Source organism: Callorhinchus milii, unplaced genomic scaffold (assembly GCF_018977255.1).
Source record: "Callorhinchus milii isolate IMCB2004 unplaced genomic scaffold, IMCB_Cmil_1.0 Scaffold1, whole genome shotgun sequence".
NCBI lineage: Eukaryota > Metazoa > Chordata > Chondrichthyes > Chimaeriformes > Callorhinchidae > Callorhinchus > Callorhinchus milii.
Window position 1 is genome coordinate 76588033 of NW_024704742.1, and position 27815 is coordinate 76615847.

General features: G+C 40.4%; 1 protein-coding gene across 1 annotated transcript; it reads left to right on the top strand.

The window, feature by feature from the left end:
• LOC103177687 (transmembrane serine protease 11E) lies at window positions 1–19009 on the top strand. The gene is made up of 11 exons (XM_007891979.2): window positions 1–144; window positions 3336–3460; window positions 4858–4925; window positions 6558–6733; window positions 7999–8037; window positions 9984–10061; window positions 12926–12979; window positions 15155–15320; window positions 16338–16606; window positions 17757–17893; window positions 18630–19009. The coding sequence occupies exons 1-11, from the start codon at window positions 45–47 to the stop codon at window positions 18789–18791; spliced, it is 1374 nt and encodes a 457-aa protein (XP_007890170.1). The 5' UTR covers window positions 1–44; the 3' UTR covers window positions 18792–19009.
• Window positions 19010–27815: the final 8806 nt, after the last annotated feature.

Consider the following 27815-nt stretch of genomic DNA (forward strand, 5'->3'; position numbering starts at 1 on the left):
GGGAAACTGAACCTTGTATCATTTGACAACTCCAGCTATTGAAAATGAAATCTACAAAAGTATTTTTGGTAATTGCTGCTGGTGTCACTTGCTTTTTATTTCTAGCTGCAGCAATTATAATTCTGGCTGTATTTCTGGTAAAAGGTAAGAGGAAATTTCACATTGCAATACTATGGGGCTGGAATTACACTGTGGTGAATACTTGTAAAGTGTAATTACTGTGTATTTTGTGGGTGAACAGGGCAGCCAGTTTGCACTCTGCAATGTCCGCATGTCAGGTGCGTGCCGCTGAACGCACCTGGCTCAAATCTGATTTCATGGTCCACCGGTAGATTTGGCGAGACCACATAAAAACTTACTATTTCCCCTCGCCTTCGCTAAATCGTCCTTCTGTTCCAAGTTAATCTGGGAGACCAAGGACAACCCCAGGCTTCTCTATTACCAACTGGCAACTCCGTCCACCCTCTCACGCCTCGCCCATCCTCTCCTCCAACTGCGAGGAGATGCTGGATTTCCTTGAGACTAAAATCGAGGGGATCCGTTCAGCCGCTTCCACCCTCCCAGCCACCACATCCACCCCATCACTCCCTCAAACTCCGGCCCTCTACCCATCCCTCCCTCTACATCTTCAAACCTGTCTCCCCTTCCTCTCTCACCACCATTATAACCCGCATGAATCCCATCACCTGCTCCGTTAACCCTATCCCTACCCCTCGTCTTACCTCCCAGCTCCACCTCCTCGCCCCATTACTCTCAGTCCTCATCAACCTCTCCCGATCAGCTGGCAATGTTTCCACCCCTTAAAAACAGCTGTCATCACCCCTATCCTAAAATATCCTTCCCTGGACCCATCCCTGCTCACCAACAACAACCCCATCTTTCCCTTTCCTTTCCAAGGTCCTTGAAAGAGTTGTTGCTTCCCAGCTTCACTCTTCCTCACCTGCCACTCCCTTTATGAACCCCTCCATTCAGGTTTCCGTGTTGCCCGAAGCATGGAAACAGTCTTGTTCAAGGTGACAAATGACATTCTGTCCATGTGTGTACAGAGCTCCCTCTGTCTCCTTGTCCTCCTCAGACTCTCTGCTGCCTTTGACACTGTGGACTACTCTATCCTCCTCCACCGCCTCTCCTCTCCTTAACCTTCAAGGTTCTGTCCTTGAATGGTTCAGATCCTATCTCTCACGCCGCTCCACTTTGTCTCCACAAATCACTTCTCCTCCAGCCTCCACAAAGTCTAGTGTGGTGTTCCTTAGTTCTCTCTTTTTCAACCTGTACGTGCACCCTGTTGGTGACGTCATCCGCAGACATGGGGTCAACCTCTACATGTACGCAGATTACACCCAACTCTATCTTTCTACCTCTATCCTCGATCCCAAGACCACTGACGTCCTGACAGACTGTCTGCCATACATCAAGACTTGGATGAGAGCTAACTTTCTCCAGTTGAACATCAGCAAGACCAAGGCCCTCCTGATTGGCTCGCACCAGCGCCTCCACACCTCAGACACTGGCATCATCAGCATTCACAGATGCACACTCCACCTCACCAAGCCAGTCATGAACCTACGCATCTTGTTTGACCTTCAGCTGTCCTTTCTACCCCATATCCATGCCATAACCTGCTCTGCCTTCCCCCACCTGTGCAACATTGCCCATCTCCACCACTGCCTCACCACTCAGGCCACCGAAGCCCTCATACATGCCTTCATGACATCTAGACTCGACAATGCCAACACCCTGCTTGTCGGCCTTCCTAACCCTTCCCTTCACAAACTGCAGATGATCCAGAACTTTGCAGCTCATATCCTCTCTCGCACGAGGCTCCGTGACCTCATCACACCTATTCTCGCTCGGCTCCACTGGCTCCCCATCCATCAGAGGATCGAGTTCAAAATTCTTGTCCTCACCTTCAAAGCCTTCCATGGCCCTGCCCCCTCCTAACTCTCTGACACCATCAGTGGTCGGGCCTTCAGACTCTCTGCCCCCACTCTCTGAAACTTCATCCCAAATTGTTTTCGCCTCGCTCCCTCCTTTGCCTCCTTCAAGGAACGCCTCAAGATCCTTGTCTTGGGCCGATTCTCCAGCCACCCTCCTACCCCTGTCATCGCCGCCCTCCACTCTCCCTAATCCCAATTCCACCCCCCCACCATTGCTTGGGTCCTGTTCCCTGACTGTTCAACACCTTGGTCGTCCTCTCAATGTGAAAGGTGCTTTACAAATGTAATTTTGTATTGTATTGTATGTAGTGAATTGTTGGCCATGGGACTTTTAACGTCCAACAGAACAGGCAGACAAACATTGGTTTAATAGCTCATCTGAAGGACAACACCTCCAATAGTGCAGCATGCTGCCAGTACTACACTGTTCAAAGTATTGACCATTTGGCCTTGAACTCACAAACGTCTCACTCAGATGCAAGCGCTACTAACTGAGGCAGGCAATTATACCGAAGATCAGACAGAGAAATCCACCAGATGAATTTAATGCTTAAAATCTCAAATGTAGAGGGTCTAGGTCAACACTGGCCCTTCAACCCATGATAAGTGTTGGAATCCAGCAAACACTAATGGGATAAATGTCATTAATTTTCCATTCACATATCAACCACCTTGTGGACTGAATTGTTAGTTTATTGCCAAGCGAAGGGATGGTTTCATCTATGACCTTGTAGCGATTGGAAACTGTGTGAGACAGTGCCAAGTACTACCACATGGAATCCAATAATAAAAATAATAATCCTTGCATATGACATAGTACATAATCACATCTTTGAGTCATCCTAAAGCACTTCACAGAATATACCGTAAAGTGAATTGACTATATTTTGTGGTTGAAACAATAACCAACAGATAAAGAAGATTTTTATCCCATTTGTAAGCACTGAATTCCAATACAGGTCACATGTATGAAACACCATGGGCTAACCCTGTCTCCTAACATTTGAGATTTAGATATTTGGTATTTGAAGAGCTATATACAGCAATACAGATTCTTCTGTCTGGCTTGAGGTGCAGTCTCTCATCAACCACTTAAACAGAGCTGCCATCAGTACTGTTCAATAGCCTTGATGCTTCATTGACATAATCGGATGGGATTCTAAATGCGTTGTACCTGTATTCTAGCACTTGCCTCTATTTCTCCGCCTCATCCCCTCTCTATCTCTCTTCGAACCCCACCTTAAAACTTACCATTTCGACTGCTCCTGTGGTCATCTCCCAACACCGCCAACTGTGAAGTGCTCCAAAGACTTTATCCTACGCAAAGGGCGCTATATAAATGCAAGTTGTGTTGTTTTTGTTGTATTCACGTCTGTTTCTCTTCCTTCAAAACTACAGCTTCCAATTCTGAGAATGTTTACTACGGTGCAACATTCCGAATACTAGACGATTCCTACAACCAAAACTTAGCCTCACATAAATCAAAAGAGTTTTCTCAATTATCGCAAGAAACCATAAAATTGGTAAGATTGGATTTCTTGCCCTGTAGCTCGGTTAGACACTACGTTTACCAATTATTTTCTCACCAAATTCTTCAGTTCATACTCCTCTTTCCTTACATTGACAGAACATTGGAGTCACAGATACCCATTACCTTTACTAATTTTGAAATGTGAGCCTTGGCTGTTTACTTTATCCTCTTCCTCCCTCATTCACTCTGCACTGTAAGCAGGGAGAGAGTTCACACCCCATTCTACCATTTTCAGTCATTTTGCCCTGCTCTCTGGAACTCCATCCCAGAGTCATTCCAACTCAATCCATCCCTCTCCTGTTCAAGGCCCATACTTCTTTGACTGCACTTTCACTCAGCTTTCCCCTCCCCGCTCCCCTCAGGTCCCACCCAAGCTCAGGTGCTGGCCAGCATTATCAAGTATTTGACATCATGTGACATCCTCGTGACACTAAAGGTGCTATATAAATGTAATTTGTATTCTATTCTAAATGCAGAGACATTTCCATGTATAGATGGCATTCATATGTAGAACTCTCAGTCTGGTTTGGATACTCTTAAGCATGACGATGGGTTTCCACCAGTGTCAGACACCTGGCTGACCAAAGAAAAACATGCACGGCCCAAGATGGCTTGAGGTTGAGCTGCTCCAATGCCTATCTGGGCTTAAACACTAGTATACTGTAAAGTGCAGCGATTCTGTGATTTATGGGCGAACGCAGTAGTCAATTTGCACACAGCAATAATAATAATAATCCTTGCATTAGATATTGCGCTTTTCATGTCTTCTAACATCTCTCTGAATTAACTGTATATTTGTGGGCAAAACATGGCAGCCAATTACGCACAGCAGTGTCCCACAAACAGTCGTGGATTGAAGTAACCAATTTATTATTTTTTTTCTTGAGGGTTTATTATCAGGCATGCGGAGTAAGGAAACTTGCCCAAGGTTTCGCCCTGCCGGGAATCAAACCCAAGTCTCTCGCTTGTGAGGAGAGTGCTCTAACCACTGAGCTACAGGACTTCAATGTACCACAAACGGCCGTTAGGGGGTTTAAAATAAATTTTGTTTGGGGGGTTGTTGGACACTGGGATCCTAAGGTACTATTCTCTTTTTAAATTGTGCCTTGGGATTTTTAACATCTACAGGGAGACGGGACCTTGGTTTAATGTGTCACCCTTGAAGGTTTGGATGTTGGGCAAGCATGATGGGTTATGGTGGTTTGTCCAATGTCAAATAGCCTGCTGTCACTCACAAAGATGTGAGGTATTAAAGGGTATAGCTTTGGGCTGTGGAATTTTATCAGGACCTTCAGGTTAATGGGGAAGAAATTTTTTGGGTAGAAAATCAACCAAAAAATATATTTTGTATTCTCTTGAGGAAATAATCATTCTTTTTGTGATTTACAGTTGAACACAGTGTACACGAACTCCAACTTGTCTTCAAATTTCATAAGTGCAAAAGTTGTAGAATTCAAGTATGTATTTGACATTATGATGTTTAAGAAATAATATGTTTTATGATGTACATGATTTTATAATAATAATAATCCTTGCATTTGATATAGCGCTCTTCACGTCTTCTAGATGTCTCAAAGCGCTTCACAGAACATACTGTAAAGTGAGTTGACCACATATTTATACGCAAAACGCAGCAGCCAATTGCGCAAAGCAATGTCTCACAAACACTCGTGGATTGAAGTGACCAATTTATTACTGTTTTTTTCTTGAGGGATGATTATCAGGCGTATGGAGTAAGGAAACTTGCTCAAGGTTTCTCCCTGGCCTGGAATCGAACCCACATCTCTCGCTTGTGAGGCGAGTGTTCTAACCACTGAGTTACAGGACTACACCTGTATAATATTATTATAAAAATAATAACCTTACATTTGGTATAACGCCAATCACATCAGAAAAATGCTCCAAGGCACTTCACAGGACATACTGTAAAGTGGAATGCATTTTGTGGTCAAACACAGCATCCAATTTACATACACTAATGTCCCACAAAACAGCAGTGAAGTGATATCAGCTGCTATATCAAATGCAAGGATTATTATTATCGTTATTGTTATCATATATCTGTTTCAACCACTGCTTTGGGTATTGGGTTCCACCATTCATTATTCTCTACTTGAAGAAATTCTTTTAAAATTTCTTATAGATCCCCAATTTATTGCCAATAGAAGAAAAATGACACATGCAGTTAGTATCCCAGATCTGGCATAGCAAACGATGAAATAGCAAGCCATGCGGTTTTAACTAATTAAATTTCAGAGTACCCCGAACACTTACTCTGGGTTCCTCAAGCCTTGGCTCTTGCGCACCTGCACCTAATACTCTTCAGAATTTGGTAAGAAGGGTGTATCCAATTTCCATGTGCAGGTGGGCTGCATGGGAATCTCAGTTTAGTCTTCCATGGTGATAGATTTTTGCATGTGTCATTTGTTTGACCATAAAACAGATGAAATTGCATTTCACTAGGTTTGAGCAGAAGAAGCACATGTTAAAGCCAAGCAGATCCACACTAATCCAAAACAACAATTTATATTTATATAAAGCTTTTTACATGCTTCGTATGACTTGGAGTGGGGGAGAGGGGAGCGAATGAGGAGAGGAGAAAGTGCCCTTAATATTGGGAAAAGGCAATCAGTCAGAACAGCAGTGATCCTGCAATTGACGGTAGAGGTACGGCATCATCGTATGCTTCTAGTTATACACAAATCTTTAACCCCATCAGCCATAATGGATATGGAGATCCTGCCTGCTTAAGTATTGTGTTATACAGGGATCATCAATTTTAAAGAGTTGGAATAATGCATGTGATTATCTAATATTATTATATTATTAGTAGTAGTAAATATGGAATAGCTAATATGAGAAATATCTGATATACATATCCAATATTTATATGGTGTAAACCATTTTTAATTATCCCCTTATGCTTCAAATCTGGTGAAAACTCCAATTACTGCAGTCATTAGAATTACAACAACAATAACTTATATTTACATAGTGCCCCTCACTCAAGTTAGTGTCCTAGAGCGCTTGACAGTGGCTTGACAATTACTGCACTGAAATTAATACTTCTCTAACTTGTTTTTCAACAGGCCAGGTAGTATTATAGTGAGAAACGTAGTAGAGTTCAACACCAAAGGAAGCTCCTCTATAACAAAAGCTTCAGTGGACAACACATTCCATCAAAGCCTGCAGAAAAGCAGTATCGACAACGAAATCGCTTTCCTTGGTCGTTTTAAAATAGACCTGAATTCAATTCAGTTCACTGGTACGTCAAACAAATGACATTTTATGAGTACTTCAAGACCCCATTAAATCATGTGCTGAAATATAAAATTAGTGTAAAAGATATGGTAACAATGTAGGTGATGGTCAATAGCAGATGGGTCAAGTGACTTCTTTACATTTGTCTTCACAAATCTAATACCAATGACATGAGTGACCAATTATATTTGTGGGGATTGTTGGCCAGGATCATTGGTGCATATCGGACAATTAACAAGAAGAAGAAGAAAATTACATTTATAGAGTGCCTTTCACATCCGGAGGATGTCCCAAAGCGCTGAACAGTCAGGTGTCGGGGCCCGAGCATGGGGGAGAGGTGAGGTAGGGGCAATGTAAGGCAGAGAGGTGGGAGAGCGACCAAAGGCATGATCGAAGAGAAGAGTCTTGAGACAGGCCTTGAAAGAGGGAAGGGAGGAAGCGAGGCAAAGGGACCGTGGTATGGAGTTCCAGAGTGCGAGGTCAGAGTGGCTGAAAGCCCAGCCACCGATAGTAGTGCAGGTCAGGTGGGAGACATGGAGCAGGCCGGAGCCCGCTGAATGGAGGGAGCGGGCAGATTGGTAGGGAGTCAGAAGGTCAGATAGGTAGGAGGGGGCAAGGATAAAAGTGAGGATGAGGATCTTGAATTCGATTCTCTGGGGGATGGGAAGCCAGTGAAGTTGTCGAGGGTGGGAGTGATGGGGTTGCGGAGCCTGGTGCACAAGAGCACACGAGCTGCAGAATTTTGGATGATCTGCAGCTTGTGAAGGGAAGAGTTGGGAAGGCCGATGAGAAGAGTTTCCATAATCGAGCCTTGATGTGACGAATGCGTGGGTGAGGGTTTCGGCAGCCTGAGGACTATATATACATATATATTTATATATAAGTAATATATATATATTAAATATATATGGTGAACCAGGATAAAATGGGAAACATCATGGAGAGAGTAAATAGATGAGGCTGTGAATATTATTCTATTTCCCTCAAAATTATGGACACGCGCAATTGGCTGCCGCTTTTCACCCATAAAATATACAGTCTGCTCACTTTACAGTATATCTGTGAAACCCTTTGAGACATCTCGAAGACCAGCGTCAATCATTTGAATTTTCACCCAGCCACAATGCTCATGTGAATGTCATCCACACTGCTAATAACACTGCTCACTCTGCATGTCTGTAAACATAGCTTTGCCAATGCTCTTCAGTGGTGAAGCTTCACTTTAACATCAGATAATGCCAATGATTTTCTTGCTCTTCACTCTTTCAGAACTCACTGAGGCAGATGTGCTGGATCTTTTCCCCCAAGGTAATAACCTGTTTCACTACCTTCTCGTACATGTTTTTAATCTTGTTTACAAACTGAAATGTGGAAAACATAGAATATCCAGGTTTCATTCCATTCTCCATAAAATTCTACTATTAATAGACTGTCATTCAATGACTGATAAAATAGTTAGTCTGTGATTCTCAGTTTCTGATGGGAGTTAAACCTTTGTGAACTTACCTGTGCCCATAATACTTTGTATAACATCTTACATAAAACACATTTAGTAATAATTGGTACAGCGCCTTTCAGGTCTAGATGACATTCTAGAGCAATTCATAGCTCTTTTAAACGCTCTGAGACATTACCCTGCGAGGAGAGTGCTATGTAAGTGCAAGTTGTTGCAATTGTTGTATGTACTGTAAAGTGATGTGACTGTGAACGAATGTGGCAGCCAATTTACCAGTACCACAAATAGCCATGAAGTGAATGACGAGTGTTATTTGGAGGATTGTTGGCCAGGATACTATGATTCGTTGGGGCTTATAATCATTTCCAACTTTTCATTCCTCGATAATTCAGGGTACATGTCATAATTTTTTAACTTACAACCCTGAAATATGCTCTCTTATCCTACTGTGGGTTAAACATTCTGTTTAGTATTACACACATCGCTTTTGGCAATGTCAACCATTAATAAGATTTCTCATTATAATCACACGTCGCCAAAGACATCACGTGAAATGTTGAACAGATTTTTACTGCTGTGTTATCTGCTGTGTTACCTGCGTTATCTGTGTTATCTGTACGCAAAAGTATTGTTTCTTGTGGCTTTTTCTATCCCATGAAGTAGTTCATATGGTTCATTAAGATCTGAGTTTTCTCAATATGAGTCTGAGCAGCCCTATCTTATTCGTTCAGTCCTAATGGCTAATCTCTCTAATATTGGGGATCAGCCTCTTTGCTCCCCTCCATACTGCCTACAGACCAAGACAGCCTACTATGCTGTGTACACAGTACTCCAGGAGCATACTGATCAGATCATAACTTGCCATCTGAACTGCACTGATATGGCTATGCAGTCTAGTATTCTGCATGCTTTATTTATTGCAGTCTCCTCATGGTCGAGTATTGTGTGGTGTACAATGAATCAACAAATATAACTTCCTTGTTCAACTGGTTTTCCATTCCCCTGTAGGAGTTGAATGGTCATGTTCAGTTTGTGTACTTTGGCGTCATGTTTTTATTCTTGTGTTTTCCTGTTATCCTCCACTAAGCTCTGCGATAGTGTAGACAAAATGCAAAGTCTCTGATGTTTATTTTACAGGAACCTGGTTCCAGGTGTTGGTAATATTCTATTTTTCAAATTCAGGCAAAGGCTTAAAATAGAAGTGCTTTCATCCTCTGATCTTTTCCTGCTCTTTAATCCATTATTTTTAACAGTTCACAAGATCACAAGATTAGATCAGGCCATTTGATCTCATCTTTCCGGAATAACCAGTCTACTATCTTCTTATTACAGTATCAAACTGTTTTTCAAATGTCAAATGTAAAAGAAATGTCACGATTAAATAAAATGGCAGAACAGGCTTGTTTGGCTGAATGGCCTCTTTCTCCTCTTGCTACAAGCTGCCACAACTTAACTTTGTGTCTGGCAATTGTAATCTCAGACGATTCAGCCTTAACCATTACATTATTTTTGTGTTGGGAGGGAAGGAGGGAACAACATACAGAGAGTTGACAAGCTCTCTGAGACACTACCCTGCGTGAAGGCCGCTATATAGGTGCAAGTTGTTATAATTATCCATATCTGTGGAATGCCCACAATGTTCACATCACATGTGGCAAATTTCATCCCAGCAACCTTTAATTTAAAAGAATGGAAAAAGGCTTATTTGCTGATCATACACAAGGCATCATTCCAATTGCTTCTCTCTTGATATTCAATATACTCTTGCTAACTGCTGTTTCTTTTGTACATTTAATAGCTACAAAGACAACAACGTCAAGTCCACACCCTACATTTGACATCATGGTTAACTCAACTATGCAAAATAACTCTGCAAGTATGAGAATTTGTTTTTTGAAGTCTTGAGATTTCAATGAATTAAACAGTGCCAGGCTTTAATGAACACCAGAAACAGGTCAATCCTCTATGGCAGTCTTGGTAGTCCGGGTTCTGAGCCAGGCAGATCTGTAGTACTCCAGCCCACTGCTGATGGCAGACAGACAGCCTGTCTCATCAATAGGACTTGAAAGGGCAGACCAGTCAATGGGGACAGGGATTCTTCCCATTCAGCTCCTGTTAACTCTGCAAACGAAAGTCCTAACAGATAGGGTGGTCCTAGCTGGACAAGCAACAGGAAAGCTTGCTAAGCAACCTCCTCTTATCTGTGGCTACATTTCCTATTTTATATTGTGGGCCTTGACAACTATTGGTTTGATTTGTTTAGAAGAAGCAAAAATATGACACTTGTGTACAATATTCTGGTCTTTTAAAGATTGATGCTCCAATCATTCTCGATTCATTGTGAAACTGTAAAACCTATTTAGGTGGTGACCTGGGCTCAGTTGGAAGTACTCTTCCTTCTGGGTTGTGAGTTTATTTCAGCATTGTTTCAGAACACAGTGCTTTTTTTTTACCCAAAAATTAAAAAAAAAATCTATACAAGGCATTGTCCATTCAGGAGAGATGCTTGTTAACTATTGTATCAATTGTACTTTGTTCAGTGTTAATAATTACAAAGCCAACCACGTCAAGCCCACGTCGTACAGCTGATGTCATGGTTAACTCAACTGTACAAAATAACTCTGCAAGTAAGAGAAAATGTTTTTGAGATTTTAAGATTTCGATTTATTTTTATTTAAACTGGTGATTATGTTAAGGACTGATGACCCTTTGTTTGCCTTTTTTGTTTTGTTCTGTTTTTGAGTTTCACAGAATTGGGAAACCACAACAACAACTTACATTTATATTGAGCCCATCACATGGGATAGTGTCTCAGAGCACATAACAATGGCAGCGCCTGATTGGAGATGTCAAGGCTATCAGTCAAAACGAGGTTTATGGGGTGGCCACAATTGTTGGTCAGGAGTTTATGTGGAAAGCGAGGTTAGGGAGTGTTACCCATTATGCGCAGGCATTTGGTGCAGAGCTATAAGAGGAGATGGCATCTTGGCATCCAGACTATATAAATGGCAACCTGGAAACCCCGCAGTAGGGAGAAGCAATCCAAAACTGGAAACTGATTCATTCAGCTGACCAATAAACTAGTGGAATTTAGTGGAAACTGGATAACTTCAGAAAGCATGTTCACCCCTTGGGTTGTTCCTCCCAATTGCATGCCTTCAGAAGAATACTCACTGTCTATCTCTCCTTTAACCCCCACATATTGCATTATGAGAGCTGCTTGTGTCTGAAATGACAGGTACCAGCCAGGTTTACTTGGTAACACTCTCGCTTCTGAGTCAGAGGTTGTGGGTTTAAGTTGGGACTTTGAGCTCATAGTCCAGGCTGACACTCCGAAGCATTGCAGGGTAGCACTGCATTGTCAGAGGTGTATTTCTTCAGATGTTAAACCAAGGTCCTTCTGCCTGTTCAGGTGGGCATTAAAGATCCAATGCAGAAATTAAAAAAAAGAGAGTTTATCCTGGTTTCCTAGCCAACAATTGACCAGATAAAATGAATCATTTTTGAGATATTGCTGTGTATAAATTGGCTGCTGTTTTCACTTACAACTGCACAGTGACTACACTTTACAGAAAATACTGTAAAGTGAATGGAATGTAAACGTCCTCCTGATGTGAACGATGTTTTATCAAATGTAAGAATTATTATTATAATTTTGTTATTGTTTGAAACATTTTAACAATAAGAAAGGTGCTATATCAAATGCAAGGAGTATTTTTTATAAACAATCCCTCAGATAAAATTGGTCAGTTGGTCATTCACTTCACGGTTGTTTGTGGGACATCACTGTTCATTATCTTCTTTCTGTTGTGTAAAATTCTATGGTTCTTTGCTGCACACTGCTGCACAATTGCCAGTTTAATATAAAATCAAAATCAAGTGCAGTATTGTACCCCATTGTGGATAACATGTCATCACAGAAATTACAAATTGGCACCAACTAACTAACATTTCTTCCACCGGGAGGTATACTGTCAAAATAGTACTAACTTGTATTGGTAATTTTTCTCTCTTTCTGTTTCTTTGGCTCTCTCTCTTTACTTGTCTTTTTTTTTGCTCCTTTTCTCTGACTTATTCTCTAACTTTCTTTCTTTGAGTTATTCTCTCACTTTCTTTTCTTCCCTCTTTGATTTTCTTTTTTTGATTTTCTCTGACTTCAGATTCTATAATAATGATAATAATCCTTGCATTTGATATAGCGCTTTTCACGTCTTCTAGACGTCCCAAAGCGCTTCACAGAATATACTGTAAAGTGAATTGACTGTATATTTGTGGGCGAACGCGGCAGCCAATTGCGCACAGCAATGTCCCACAAACAGTCATGGATTGAAAATGACCAATTTATTATTGTTTTGTTTTTTGGAGGGATTATTATTCTGTCTCTGCCTTTAACTTCACAAGGTGCCTGTAACAAATTTCTGAATGAATCACTTACTGCATGTCATGTGGCTAAATTGTAGGTCTGGGGACCTTCGTGCATGCACACAACAATACATTTTCCTGGTAATACATTTTGGGCATATAGATAGTGGTTGTTCTGATAGCTGCTGTCCTACTGTAGACCCAATTTAGGTTCAAGTTGTTCAAGTCTCAAAACGACTGTTACATTCAACAAATAATCAGTTCATATCATTTTAAAAGTTGTTGATATTACCAAGAGATACAACAATTTCTTGTTTCTTTCTGCTCTGTGTTTTCATTCCACTTGTAACAAATTCCCTCCATATCTCTTTCTTCCAGATGTTCCTGTGATAAACACCACAACTCCCAGAAACATAATTACATCAAGCAAGTGTAAGTTAAACCTATAACCTATACCTCCACTCTCCTTGGCAATTCAGAACTGTTCATACAGAATCTGAATTACAAATTGAATAATTTATGAAACATCAACACTATTCTGTGTTAACCCCACCCTCCCCCATTACCCCCCACCACCATCCTAAAATCCAACCTTTGTGCCAGATTAAGCATCACAACTAAACAGGTCAGAACTAACATGGTCCAAAACATAATCCATCTGGTTTTGTTTTGGGATCAATTGTGAAATTACACACCAATCTCAATTATCCTGCCACAATATTGGAAAAGCACATGTTGAAAAATATGGGGATGAAAACTCGGTTGATCTATATTTTGAATTTTAGCTTCATATTCAAAGTCCAATCTTCGAGAAATGTAAAACTGAAAAGAGCTTGTGCTATCAATGTCCTGATATGTGGATGGGTAGTTTAAGAACACTGACTGCCAGATTTCTGTTAAACAATATAATAGATCAGGAGATCTTACGATCTATTTTATTAGTGTTGGTCTTCGCTCCTCCAATTAATCTATCAATTCAATTTAAAATTCCCTGCTCTTTGTCCGTTCCATGTAATACTTCTCCTCCATGTGCTTATTAAATTCCGTCCTTAATGGCCTCATATAACTCTGCTAAAATGCCACCCCTGGCAATTCATTCCTAATTCTGATAATTGTCTGAGAGAATTTTTTCCCTATTTCATACTCTAATTATAATGGAGTTCTATAGCATATGTGAAATCCTGTAGTGTATTGATTAGAGCACTTGCCTCACAAGCGAGAGGACCTGGGTTCGATTCCTGGGGTGGCAAAACCTCAGGCAAGTTTCCTTACTCTACATACCTCTGTTTACTTAGCAGTAAGTAAATCCAGTTCTCAGTTGATCGGCAGATCGCTTTTCCAGGGGTAATAAGCCCTCCAAAAAAAAAATAGTTTTGGCACTCAATCTGCAACTGTTTGTGGGACACTGCTGTGCACAATTAACTGCCGTGATTCACCCACAAAATATACATTCAATTTACTTTCTGTGAAGCATTTTGAGATGTCTCTAAGATGTGATAAGGAACTGTAGGAAATGCAAGGATTCTTATTATTAATGTTGAATCCATGCTCCCTTGTCCTTGAATCACCAATAAGTAGAAATAGTTCCTCACCATTTATCCTCGCAATACCTGTCATTAATTTAAACACCTCTAGTATATCATTCCTCAACCTTCACTATTCCAATGAGAACAGTCCTGATCTTCAGCTTCTCTTTATAGATATATCCCGTCATTTCTGGCATTGTTCTTATGAATTTACTTTCATCTTGATAGCTCCAATATCCATTCAAAACTGCACGCCTAACATTTGATAAAGATTCCTCATTATTTCCTTACTGTTGAATTCAATGGTTCTTTATATAAAACTAATTTTAGTTCTATTTTTGGTTAGCTTGTGTCTGACAAATATCAGTAAGGTTAAAAGTCTTCAAACCATAGCACTGAGCATTTCGCATATTTATCGAAATTTCCATTCACTGGTATAAAGTGTGTACACTCTTCCCAGAGGAATGCACGGTAGTTATCTAATTCCTTTACTTAAAATAATGCATCTCCCTCCTCCATGGCCATCCAGTCTGCCATGATAGGCCCTTTGACAGTACCTTCGAACATGTTTACACCAGGACATGGGCAGTAAATTAGCATTGATGTTAAAACAGCAACGATGGAATTTAGATAAAAATATAATGTTGTTCTGACTCCACTCCAAGGTTTTTACTTTGATAATTTAGAATACTTACACTGACAGAAATTTAATTAGAATGGAACTTTGGGCCCATAATACCTTGTACAAACACAAAGCCCCTGTGGGTATCACTTCATGTCACATGTGCCCTTTGAATTCTTGTTGATAGGATACAATGAGCTAAGATTACAACAACAACAACTTGGGTTTATATAGCACCCTCCACGCCGGACGGAGTCTTAGAGCACTTTACAGTAATGGATCCCGGGACCGAGCCAGAGGGAGGGGGAGGAAGGTGACCAAAGGCGCGGTCGAAAAGAAAGGTCTTCAGTTTAGTTTGATGAAGGAGCCAACTTGGACCAAAAGATCTTTTCGTATTTTATGTTCCTTTCAATTAACATAGGATATCTGGCACTAAACACATTTGTGCTTTATCCACAGCTTGTGGCACTCAGCCTGAAATAATCAGTAGGATTGTTGGCGGAACAGACTCGGTGCAGGGTGAATGGCCCTGGCAAGTGAGCCTTCAGGTCAGGAGGTCACACGTGTGTGGGGCTTCTATCATCTCTGACAGGTGGCTCCTCTCTGCAGCTCACTGTTTCCAGGGGTAAATATTCCACTTTCCTTTTGTGTATTCCTTAAACTTCATAAAAACAAATACCTCTTGTCACAGAGATATGAGATCCTCATGGCATGTGTTACTGATACAACCTCAATTTACTGTCTTATAGGGAACAAAATTAGGATCATTTTTGGATGATGGTCCAACAGGGGGAAGGCTCAAAGTACTGAGTCAAAAAGAACTGTTTTGCAATGATGTTCCTCTGGATGGCACTGGGTGGGGGTGGGAGGATGGGGACGGGGAGGAAATACTGTCCGTGTGTGTTGAGCTGTTATGCCCCAATCCAGAAAATTACACTTAACAAACAGGTCAACCTAGATTCTTTAAGTGCTGGGCCAATATCTTATGTGTCTGTTATGAATAATTGCTGTCATGAGTCCTACCTACTCATCTTCAAGTTTTTGCTTCCTCTTATGCTGGTAAGGTTACACTCGGTATAAAACACAAGGAAAACCAGCTCAGCATTGACCAGGATAGACAAGCCATCAAAGGCATAATGTTGAGCATTTTGCATTGCCTGTCCAGAGGCACATCGTACAGTTTGGGGGAGAAATAATGAAATGCTTGTTGCCTGTCAATCTTGCACATGCCCACAAAATATACAGTTAATTCACTTTACAGTATATTCTATGAAGCATTTTGAGACTTCTCGAAGACGTGATAAGGCGCTTTAGCAAGTGCAAGGATTATTATTATTAACTAACCCATTAAATGACACTCGGTCAAAAGAACCCAGCTTCTGTAGGAATAGAGTCAGGAACTTGTTTAATTGCAGCAAATTAGAGTCTAATATTTCTATAGTGATGTTTTCACCCCACAATTTGAGATTGAGTTGTGCCTTTGTTAAGGTTCTTGTACTCTATGAAAACTATTAGCAATAGCATGGAAAATAAAGAAAATTCTTTTGAATTGTTAACATCATTTCAATTTTGTTAGTTTGAACACATACTTGCTAGAATTATCCAGTTTGAAGTGATTAACAATTCACATCTGTTTTTAAAGTGTCTGGGCCAATCAATCGCAGTGGACAGCTTACATGGGGTCAACTATTATAGGAAAAGGTACATCAAGAGCCATCAAAAGGATTGTTACTCATCCCAATTTCGGCAAGACATTACAGCAATTTGATTATGACGTTGCAGTGCTGGAGCTTTCCTCTCCTCTCTCGTTCACTAACTTCATACGGCCAGTGTGTCTTCCATCAACGACCCACATCTTCTCTGATGGTCAGACCTGCACCGTCACAGGATGGGGAACTCTTTCATATCTAGGTTAGTGTGTGAATTGTTAGGCTTAAGATAAAGTAACTGGGATCTATTGTGAGTAGTTTGAGCTATGGTACACAAGTGGGAGGCGACAGGTTTGCATCTGGTTCTTGATCCAGGGACAGTGAATAACCATAGTAATAACAATAATCATTCATAATTTTGCAAGGATTTATATCTTTCACACCGGGAGGGCATCTCAAAGCACAAGATTTACTGTAAAGTGTAGTGACTGCGTGTTTTGTATATGAACGCAACAGCCAATTTGTGCATATTACTTTATATTGTTGAGCAGTCTTCTTCTATTGTTAAAATAACACTTTCTTTTCATTCAGTGCAGCTGCCCTCAGCATCCAGCACTTCTAAACCAATTGGTCTCGCTTCTCAACACTGTGCATCTGAAAAAGAGTATGGAGACATGCTACAGCAGTAGCCAAATATGGCACTCCCTTTACAGAGTTTAAATCTGTAATAGACTCGGAAGGGGATCTGAGCTTAATATTTGAACTTAAAATTTGCAGATCTGTAGGTATAGGCCAAACCTCCCAAAATTTTGAGACCTTCTCTCGACATGAATGATGTTACACAACAAACACAACTAACATTGTGGTTAGAGCACTCACCTCGCAAGCGAGAAGACCCAGGTTCAATTTTAGACAAGTTTCCTTACTCCACACTCTCTGTTAACCTAACAGTAAGTAGGAACTGAGTTGTTATTCGATTGGCAGATCGCTTTCTGGGGGTAATAATATCTCAAAACGAATGTGGTTACTCAATCCACCACTGTTTGTGAGACACTGCTGTGCGCAATTGGCTGCCGCGTTCGCCCACAAATATACAGTCAATTCACTTTACAGTGTGTTCTGTGAAGCGCTTTGGGACGTCCTCCCGACGTGAAAAGCTCTATATCAAATGCAAGGATTATTATTATTATTATTATTATTATTATTATTATTATTATTATTATTATTATTATCTGAACGACATGATAAGGCACTATATAACAAATGCAAGGATTATTATTAACATAGACCAGCAATGGTGTTTGGAGGCTGGAGAATTCCTTATAGGTAAAACATGTAAAAGATGATCATCACTGAGTGTGATTGTTGTTAAAAACTAGAGGGAAACTTCAATTTCAGTCTTTTTTGTACAGGTGATCTTCCAACGATCCTTCAAAAAGCCAATATAAAAATCATCAGAAACTCCTTGTGCAGACGTTTGTATAAAAACTCTATTACCAACAGAATGATGTGTGCTGGCATCTTGGAAGGAGGAGTTGATTCTTGTCAGGTAAACTTTCATCCCAAATCACTCGCATTTTCACATTTGTTCAGCAAGTGAATTTCATCAATTAGTCCAAATGTAGCTAAGATGACAAGCCATAGTGCTGTGGCAACTTGATATAAGGAGGCTAGGAGTAAGTGGCACATATTGAGATAATATTTCCAGTAGTTTTAGAGTGTTCCTTGTTTTGTTAAATAGAAGAAGGTGCAATAGGTTTTTGTTTCAGGACGGTGAGGATACAGGACATTGAGAGAATGTGTATGGTAGCTAATTTAGAGGACATTAGGAACAGCTGAGGAAAGGTCAGCAGAGCAGTGACAACCGTTGTATTGATAATAGAAAGATATTTATTATTATGACAATGATAGATTCCCACACTGTACACTGGTCTTCAATGTAGCAGGGCTGTATTTAAATGACATAACATGGCACAATTTCTCTTACTGGATTTACTGGGTTCTGAGTTTCATTCCCTCACCTCTCGTTTACAAAGAATGCACAGCATGGAAACAACCCACTCAACTCAACCATTCCATGCTGGTGTTTATACTCCACATTTATACTCAAACCTGTTTAACAGATTTGTAGTCTTTATTCAGCATCCAATGCCATGCTTCACCTTTAAAGGAGGCTACTTGATAAAAATTGTCATGAACATAGGAAGGTTCCTGCTGGTATTGTACTGACTGGGTAACATCAATAATCACCATGTAATGTTGATTATGCTTTGTTTTTTTCACAGGGTGATTCCGGAGGTCCACTTATCTGCCAGCAGTCCGATGGGACATGGCTTCAGGCTGGAATTGTAAGCTTTGGTAAAGAGTGTGCTTTACCCAATGTAACTGGAGTGTACTCTCGTGTCACATCCCTCCGAATTTGGGTGCTGAATGAGACTGGTGTGTAGAAAACAATGACCTGTGACTGGGATGTGGAGAATTGAAAAACATCAGGGCATGATTGTGCCAAAAAATTAGGGTCTCACTGATTTTCCAATTTCTGCATCATCAGGAAAACTCTTGTGCTTAGTGTTTTCCCACACAAATGTTTTCTACCATTACATGTTTGATTGAGGGTTGTCGGGGGTGGTGGGGGATTCTGACAGAGGAAAGAGCAAGAGAGGAAAGAGAAAGATTTCAGGCCGCTCACTCCCTCTCTTCCCAATGAACCACCCCTCTCAGGGCAGTGGCAGGAGCTGGCGGTTGGGAGGACCCTCAATTCGGTCACAAAATTCTTTCCATGTGGGAAAGACTGTACCGCACAGTACTGTCCCTCATGTGCAGAAAACATATATAGGCACACTGGCAATGTCAACAGCCAGTACAGTCCTTGTGAACTGTAATTGTTATGTTTTAGTCATATCAAATCTGACTTATACATAACTTTGCAGTAGTCATATATGATAATATATATATGGCTATTGCAAGGTTGACATAACTCATATGTATGTCATACATAAGTCATATTAAATGTATGGCCCCAACTGATACATATTATGTGAGGTTTACTGTATTTGTAATAAGAATCAAACAAAAATAAAGGTGAAAGATATCGCAGCAGCTACAGTTTGAAATAAAAGAGTGTAAAACAATTGAAGGATGGCCTTCATAACCTTTGAGTGTTAAACACAATTCACAAATTCCTTCCTTATATCATTGGTTATATCTTTACCTCCCACCTCAGCTCCGGTGCCAATGCAGAACTGTCGAATGATTCAGGACATCCTGCTGATGTAAAAGTTTCTATATAAGTGTAAATTGTATTGTACCGAATCAATCGTGTATTATCTTGTAAATTTACCAACAATGATTCACTGACATGCAATATCCCAGCACGAAGCTCTGTTAATAGTCTTAATGTGCAAGTTGATTTTTGTGCAGTTCTTGAAAAAGAGAGGGAGTGGCGAAGTTTCCCCACTTTTCCCCAAATTAAAACTACATTTTCAATAATTCGATGCATTCTTAAAATGTAAGAAAAAATTGGCAAAGCCACTTAAGTTTGGGTCTTCAGTTTTAAAATCAGTGACTTTGCTTTGGATAACTTTAGAAATCAATCTAATTCAGGAAGACGAGGAACAAGACCTGTAAAGGATGAACTTGGACATGTAAAGTGGTTAAAGATTGAAAGCTGGACATTGGTTTGTAAGAGATATCTCCTCCTATGGGGGATTGTTTATATCTGATCTCAGTATGAGATATCATGCCACAAAACAAAATCTTGTTCTTGATTTTTTTTCATACGGTCAAATAAAAAAGTCAAACACACTTCAATTTGATCATATTTATTACTGCTTCCATTCAACACATCAAGGTCTATAGAGACTGCAGTACAGAACATGCACAATCAGGGTGTGATTTTTGCACTTCATGTGGTAATTCCACCTTGTCTCAACCTGTAAAATCAAACTAAATTGTGGAAAATCTTGTGTTCAATTTTAATTTGGAAGTCGGGTCTTTCTGAGAACCTCTGCATTTTGTTTAACCCTCCACTGTAGCTCAGTGATTATAATATAATAATCCTTGCATTTGATATAGCGCTTTTCACGTCGGGAGGACGTCTCCCAAAGCGCTTCACAGAACACACTGTAAAGTGAATTGACTGTATATTTGTGGGCGAACGCGGCAGCCAATTGCGCATAGCAATGTCCCACAAACAGTCGTAGATTGAAAATGACCAATTTATTATTGTTTTTGGTTTTGGAGGGATTATTATTAGATGTGTGGAGTAAGGAAACTTGCCCAAGGTTTCGCCCTGTCTGGAATTGAACTCAGGTCTCTCACTTGCAAAGCGAGTGCTCTAACCACTGAGCTACAGGATTAGAGCACTCGCCTCGCAAGCAAGAGACCTGGTTTCTATTCCCGGCAGGGTGAAATGTTGGGCAAGTTTCCTTACTCCACATGCCTCTGTTTACCTAGCAGTAAGCAGGAACCCGGTTGTTAGTCGATTGTTGGATGGCTTTTCCGGGGATAATAATCCCTAAAAAAAAAATGATTAGGTCAATCACATCCATGATTGTTTGTGGGACACTGCTGTGCGCAATTGGCCGCCGTGTTTCGCCTACAGATATAATCAATTTACTTTACAGTATATTCTGTGAAGTGTTTTGAGATGTCTAAAAGACGTGAAAGATGCTATATCAAATGCAAGGATTTTATTATTATCCAACTTAAGACAGAAATTAAGAATTCAATTGCAGAATTTTGTGCTGTATTACATTTTAAGACACAATAGTTCTCCAGGATAAAACTAAGTGGAATATCAGTCCAACTAAACACTCACTTTGGTATGAGAAGGCATATGAACTGACATTTTCTATTGTTCATGACGATACCTGTGTGAAGCAAGAATGTTTACAAAGCTTACTCATCTGGCTCAGGGAGACAAACAGGTCTATTGTACATTGATTGCAAAACAGGAAAATGTTCACTGTGTTTTTATTATTGGGAAATTGCCTGATAAGCATTTGACGAGGAAAAAGCTATTAAGTTGCCCTCCAGCACAGCACCAAGTATAAACATGTCCACATAAAGCTCTTTTTTTTCAGTTCACGTCCGAGTACATTGAACAGGTTTTAAAGGGTAACATATTTCACACAAACACACACACACATACAGAAACACTTGGTTGCTTCAGTTCCCGTCAGTTCCTTTTCACCTTAGATACCCACAGTATCGTCCTCCTGGTTACTCGCTCCAGTTCATAGAACTAGTTTGGAACCTCTGCATTTTGTTTCACTCTTAACTTTCCTATGAACCTGTCATGCAGCCTCTGACTAAATCTGCTTTCCTCTATTTCCGCAACATCGGCCACCTGCGTTCACTACCTTGCTCACAGTGCAGCTCAAATTCTCGTCCTCAACCCCTCACATACCTTGCTTCAAGTCTCCCCAGCTCTAGCTTCCACAAGCTTCTACTGTGCCATACATTTCTTCCGCACCAGACTCCATGGGCCCATCAACTCTGTCAGTTCCACAATATCCGTCTCCCCCAGCGAACAAACTTAAATAACAAATTTGTACAGCACCTTCGATTTTAGGAGGATGCTCCAAAGTCCTGGATAGTTCAGGGTTTGAAGGTTTAATATCATCCTCTTCAACTTCAAATTTCTCCCTTACCTTGCCCCTCTGCGCTCTCTTGCAATACTCCACACCTTATTATCCCCATTACTCTGTCAGCCCAGGCCTCCTTCACGTCCTTTGCCCATTGGTGGGCAAGCTCTCAACCATTTATTGGTATTAAGCTTTGAGTCTCACCACACAATGAGATAACATTAATTAGTGCAGCCTTGGCTTTAACCAGTGTCACCGCTCAGTGAGATAACAATGATCAGTGCAGTAAGAATGGCTTCAAACTGTGATGCCCCTCAATGAAGCAGCATTTCCCAATGTAGCTTTGACTCCTGTGTCAAATTTATCCAAACACGTGACATTCAATCTAAATAAAAAGGGATGTTATTCTTGCCTTTTATAAATAGCATTTTTTTAATATTAAAACTGATGATTTGCAGATTAGTTTTATAGTCTTAAGCTCACAAGGAGCTCCTGGTACCTATTATCCACCTGGCTGACCCCAAAAAATAGTTTTAGCTAGTGAGTGCTCAAACCCACACTTGTCAGATGTCTCGGTAATCCAATTCCTGAGCAAGACGAGTCATAGTATTCCAGAACACTGCTGATGAGAGCACAGCCAGGCTGGGTCATCGGCAGTTCTTGGAAAGGCAGACCAGTAACTGGAGGCAGGGAATCTTCAAACTCAGCTCCTTTAACCCTGCAAGCCAAAGTCCTAACAATAGGGTGGTCCCATCTTGACAATACAACAACAACAAGATTACATTTGTATAGGACCTTTCATGTCGGGAGGACAACCCAATGCGCTGGACAGTGTACAGCATTTCAAACCAATAAGCGAGAAAGCTTGCCAGGCAATGTTCTCAATCACAAGCTATGTGGTTTTAGATGGTTAGACTCTAGCAGAATTCCAATGCACAACCTGAGGTTCCCAAGCCTTGACTCCTGACAACTGGGTCTGCAAAGGAACACAAAATAAAAGTGTGCATCTTATATGCTAAGTAAGGCATCTTTTTTGAGGTTGAAGAGCCCCAGTTTGTCTTATCATTCCTAACAGCTCTTCCCTCAAAAACAGGGAGAATCATCATTGCTCTCCTTTGCATTCCTTCTTGAGCAGTAGCGGACATCCTTTTTGGCCAACAAAATAACCTTAATTTTCTTGATTGAATACTTTTTCATTCATGCCCGCTTAACAGTGGTGAAGCTTTACACCAGGCCAGGAAGACGAGTGCTGTAACATAAGCACAGTTGAAGAGGAAGGTCTTCAAGTGCAATTTGAAAATGGGAAAGGTGGAGGCAAGGTGGAGGGATTGAGGAAAAGAGTTCCACAGTTTTGGGGAATAGTGGCTGAAAGCATGACCAATGATAGTGGAGCGGAGGTGACAAGGGATGTGCAGGAGGCTGGAGCAAGCTGAGCAAATACAGTGGGTAGTGGAGTGGGGAGTAAGCAGCTCAGAAAGGAAGGGAGGTGCCAGGGAATAATGTAATTTATACATGAATGTGAGAATCTTGAAATCAATCCATTCTGTAACAGGAAGCAAGTGGCGCCTGGCAAAGACTGGGGTGGGCCTTGTGCTGTCATCTCCATCCTCTGTGTGATGTTAATGCAGTTGAAAACTCTGGGTAAAAAAAACTGACAGGAGGATCATTTTTACTGACCTTGGAATAATTTGATGTGTTGTCACTGGTGCAATCTCCTTTCTTCAGATAGAAGATTAACGTCAAAAATGCCACAATCAGAAGCAGGAGGATGAACACCAGACTACCATGAGCCACATGGGGGTACCAGTGTGTGAACCGGCAACCAACATTCTGGGAGGAACTGAAGGATAAGGGTTTCAGCTGTGTTGGTTGTGGGGTACGATCATTAAGACTTGAATATTTTGTTCAAGGTATTTGTTACAAATTGGAATAAGGAAAACAATCGTGTAACATTTCAGAATGTGTTCTTTGCAATAACAATCAATCACGCAAAGCACATTTTAAAACTCTGCAAATTTTTTCCTGGTCCTTTATTTTGCTCAGAGTCAAATCACCTGTTAATCAGAATTGTTTGCTGGCACACCAGGATCTAGGGCAGCCAACTTTGAATTCCTTTCATCAAGATGTGTTACAATCGACCAAAATTCTAGAACAAACTAATTTTAGTGGTTTCCTGTTTTGTGACGTTGAAAAAGCCCAATTAAATCAGAAAAAAAATAATTTTAATTGGTGATTACCTTGGACTATACTATTACACTGTACCTTCCAGGGATTGTGGGAAATTGCATAACTCTCCCTTCTTTCATTGTTACAAATGTCATCCTAATGGAACACAAAATGTATTACTCTAGAATGCTACGTTAAATGTAGACATAGGCATTTCTCCCTAGGCATTTCTTTGAAAACTAATTTTTCACTCATCTGAACTGAAAATGCCTCAGCATATACATTCCATACACGTACTGAGCACCTCTCAGTCTAGAGCAGAGAATGACTGGTCTGAGGAGCTGGTGTTCTATTTCCTGGCATAAAGGGTGAGTCATAACATTTGTTTGTTATTTTGCAATCCAACAGCTCCTTAAAATTAGGTTATGATGGATTCAGAATGAATCACATAAAATACATTTTATAATAAATAATAATCCTTGCATTTGATGTAGAATGGTCAAGATGTTTCATATCCCAGGATTTTACTGTGAAGTGTAATAACTTTGTATTTTGTAGGTGAATGCAGCAGCCAGAATACATTGTAAAGTGAATTGACTGTATATTTTGTGGGTGAAATTGTGCACAGCAGATCCCAAACAGTCGTGGATTGAGTGACAAAATTATTATTATTATTATTTTTTAAAGTATTCCAGTCACATTGTACCAATAATGGGCAAAATATTTCTAAACTCAACTCAAACAATTTATTACACACATTTATTGGGGCAATTCTAAACAGTAAAAGATAGGGTCCATTGAAGGATGACTTGAAATCCTGAGAGGATCCAATGGTGAAATGCAAGTTTTACGACTTAATCTTTGGGCTCAGAATTAGGAAAGCATATGTTTATGATATGACAAGTGGGTTGAATGGCTTTTTTTCACATTTCATGCTTTATCAATCTCCTTATATTCAATAATAATACAGTGATAATAATCGTTGCATTTGAAGTAGCACCTTATCACTTCTTTGAGATGTCTCACAATGCTTCACAGAATATATTTTAAATTGAATTGACTGTATGTAAAATGGGCAGAAACTCGCATGTGGAAATGATCTATGAGGCATTCAAAACATTTCTAGTGATTTCAAGTGGGGAAGGTGTGGCAGTACACACACTGTCGGGAAATTTTGCTGACAATAGACCTATAAATAAACTCTTCACTATTGTCAGGTTTTGAAAGGTGACTAAAGATTTACCAGAAAGGGTGGAGAACCAAACTGAAAATAGAAAGGAAGAAATTTTTGCGATACTTCCTTTCCCAGCAGTTGATCATCAAATCACAAATAAGCTAAGTCATGCAGAAAGAAATACCCATTTTCAGAATTTGGTGATAGCTTTAATGTTACATAAGAATCCAGTCACTCAATTAAATCTGTACAATAATAGGTGTGGTGAAAAAGTAAGTCAAAAGGAGAGATAAAGCCAAGGCATTTCAATTGATAACGCGCTATAGCACATTCTTTAATATCAATGCAGTGGACTTGGATCTCGAGAACATCAAGGTGACTAACATGTTACAACATCCTGTAAAGGTCCTCTCATCGTAATGAAGGCAGATATCCATCAGTTAGCTGATGCGGAAACTCTGAGGCTTGGCCAACAGTTGCTGGAAGGCGTTACTTGCAGTCCAAGTTCGTGCACATACATTCATATATCCAACATCAACAACAATAACAACAAATTACATTTGTATAGCGTCTTTCACATCGGAAGAATGTTTTAAGGTGTTGGACAGTCAGGGATTTGTACATCCAGGGCTTGGAATCCACCTTGATTCGTTGGCAGAGAGGCACGAAGATACTGCTCAAGCTCTGCACATCCAACTGGTGGAACCATCACTCGATTCCCTCACACTTCCCTTCATTTCCTCGCACCTCCCAACCTATCCGGCCTGCTTACCCCCCACTCCACCACACACTGCCTCCGTTCGGCTGGGTCCTGCCTTCAATTTATTCCTCGTACCCTCCGTTTCACCATCGGTAGCTGTGCCTTCAGCCACAATGCCCCGAAACTCTTGAACTCTCTCTCTCAATCCCTCCCTCAGAGTTCTGATGAAAGGTCATCGACCTGAACCGTTAACTCACTTTCCTCTCTCCGTAGATACTGGTTGACCCAGCCACTTCTCTTTTTATTTCAGATTTCCGGCATCTGCAGTATTTTGCCTTTGGTATAAGGCAAACAGAATATTGAACTGCATTCTACTTTATTTTACTGCAGTGCTCTTCAAAGCATCTCAAGTCAAGGTGGTTGGATCTACTCTGCCTATAATGTATCTTCAAACTTCAGTCTCAGAAGACTAATCCCTGACTGCACCAGTATGGCATTTTCCACACCAGATTTGTGGCCCCATGAGTAAGAATGTAAATTGAATGGCAAAATAAGGGATATTTTATAGTATGAATTCAAGTCATCAACAACTCACAAGTTTATCATGCACTACACTGTGTTTCAGGGTTGCACTTAATTTCAATCATAAAATTACATAAATTGTACAGCACCTAAGCAGGCCATTTTGCCAAATTAATCCGTGCCAGTATTTATACACATGGGCCACCACCCACCTAATCCCTTTCCCATATTCCCCACCCATACCCACTCTATATCCTTCTCCCTCAAGTATGCTTCTTAAATGCATTGAAGTTTTCTGCTTCAACCATAGCTTCCAGCATTGAGTTCCACATTTTCACCATGCTTTGTGTAACTTATTCGATCTTTCTTTGTATCCGCTCTTCCTAGTACATCTGTTAAATAACAACAAAAATTACATTTGCATAGCACCTTTCACATTGGGAGGATGTCCCAAGGTGCTGAATAGTAGATGTAGTACATTTAATATTTATTGTGAAATAAGTAATTAATATCTTAACTCTGCTCCCAATGAGAGTAATAGCATTATTATTTAATTAGAGTCTTTCCAAGAAACAAGAATCTAATGGAAAACTCAACAAGACACAACCTTATCTTGAACAAAGAGATGCAGAGATTTAGCAGAAGCTGTGATCTTTCAAAATGATGGCTTCCAGTTCAATTTGTTTCATAACAAATCAAATGAGTCACTTTACAAACTAAGAGGGGAGACATGACATGTCATTAACTCAAAAGCACCTTCAAAGAATGTTGTCAAGCAATTGCCTGCAGGTTTGTGTAATATCCTTATAATTATACTAATAAGCACTTTTGATGGAATGTTTATAATATCAAAACATCTCAAAGGGCCCTACAGTATGCTGTATGCTGACTGGTTTTGTATGCAAACACAACAGCTAGTTAATCACAGCAAGATACCACAACTTACCATCCATTTGCCTCCAATAATACAATGATTGACCCAACCACCCCTCCATCTTATAGCTTTGTGGTATCTTGCTGATCACACAGTAGCTGCTATGTTAAGTTCAGAGAGTGCAAACTGGCAGGCAAAATGTTCCAATAGAGATGTAGTAGGTAAAGCAGGGCAGGAGAGGTGAAAATGATGAACTACAATATGAAAGGATAGGAAGACATGAATAAATATTGCACAAAAGCCTGCAAATGCTTGTAGATGAAGTTATCAAGCCATTGAAATGTCAAGACAGGTGGAGTACTGCACTCAGATTAAACTGAACATGGCTGTACCTAATCGCGACAGGGCATCGCTTCATCCCAGTCCAAGGATCAGCGAAGGCTGCAG

Excerpts from the sequence above, each read along its gene's own strand:
- LOC103177687 (XM_007891979.2), top strand. The coding sequence starts at position 45 with ATGAAATCTACAAAAGTATTTTTGGTAATTGCTGCTGGTGTCACTTGC. Across the intron at positions 145-3,335 it reads GGCTGTATTTCTGGTAAAAG|CTTCCAATTCTGAGAATGTT; the intron begins GTAAGAGGAAAT and ends TCAAAACTACAG. Across the intron at positions 4,926-6,557 it reads GCAAAAGTTGTAGAATTCAA|GCCAGGTAGTATTATAGTGA; the intron begins GTATGTATTTGA and ends GTTTTTCAACAG.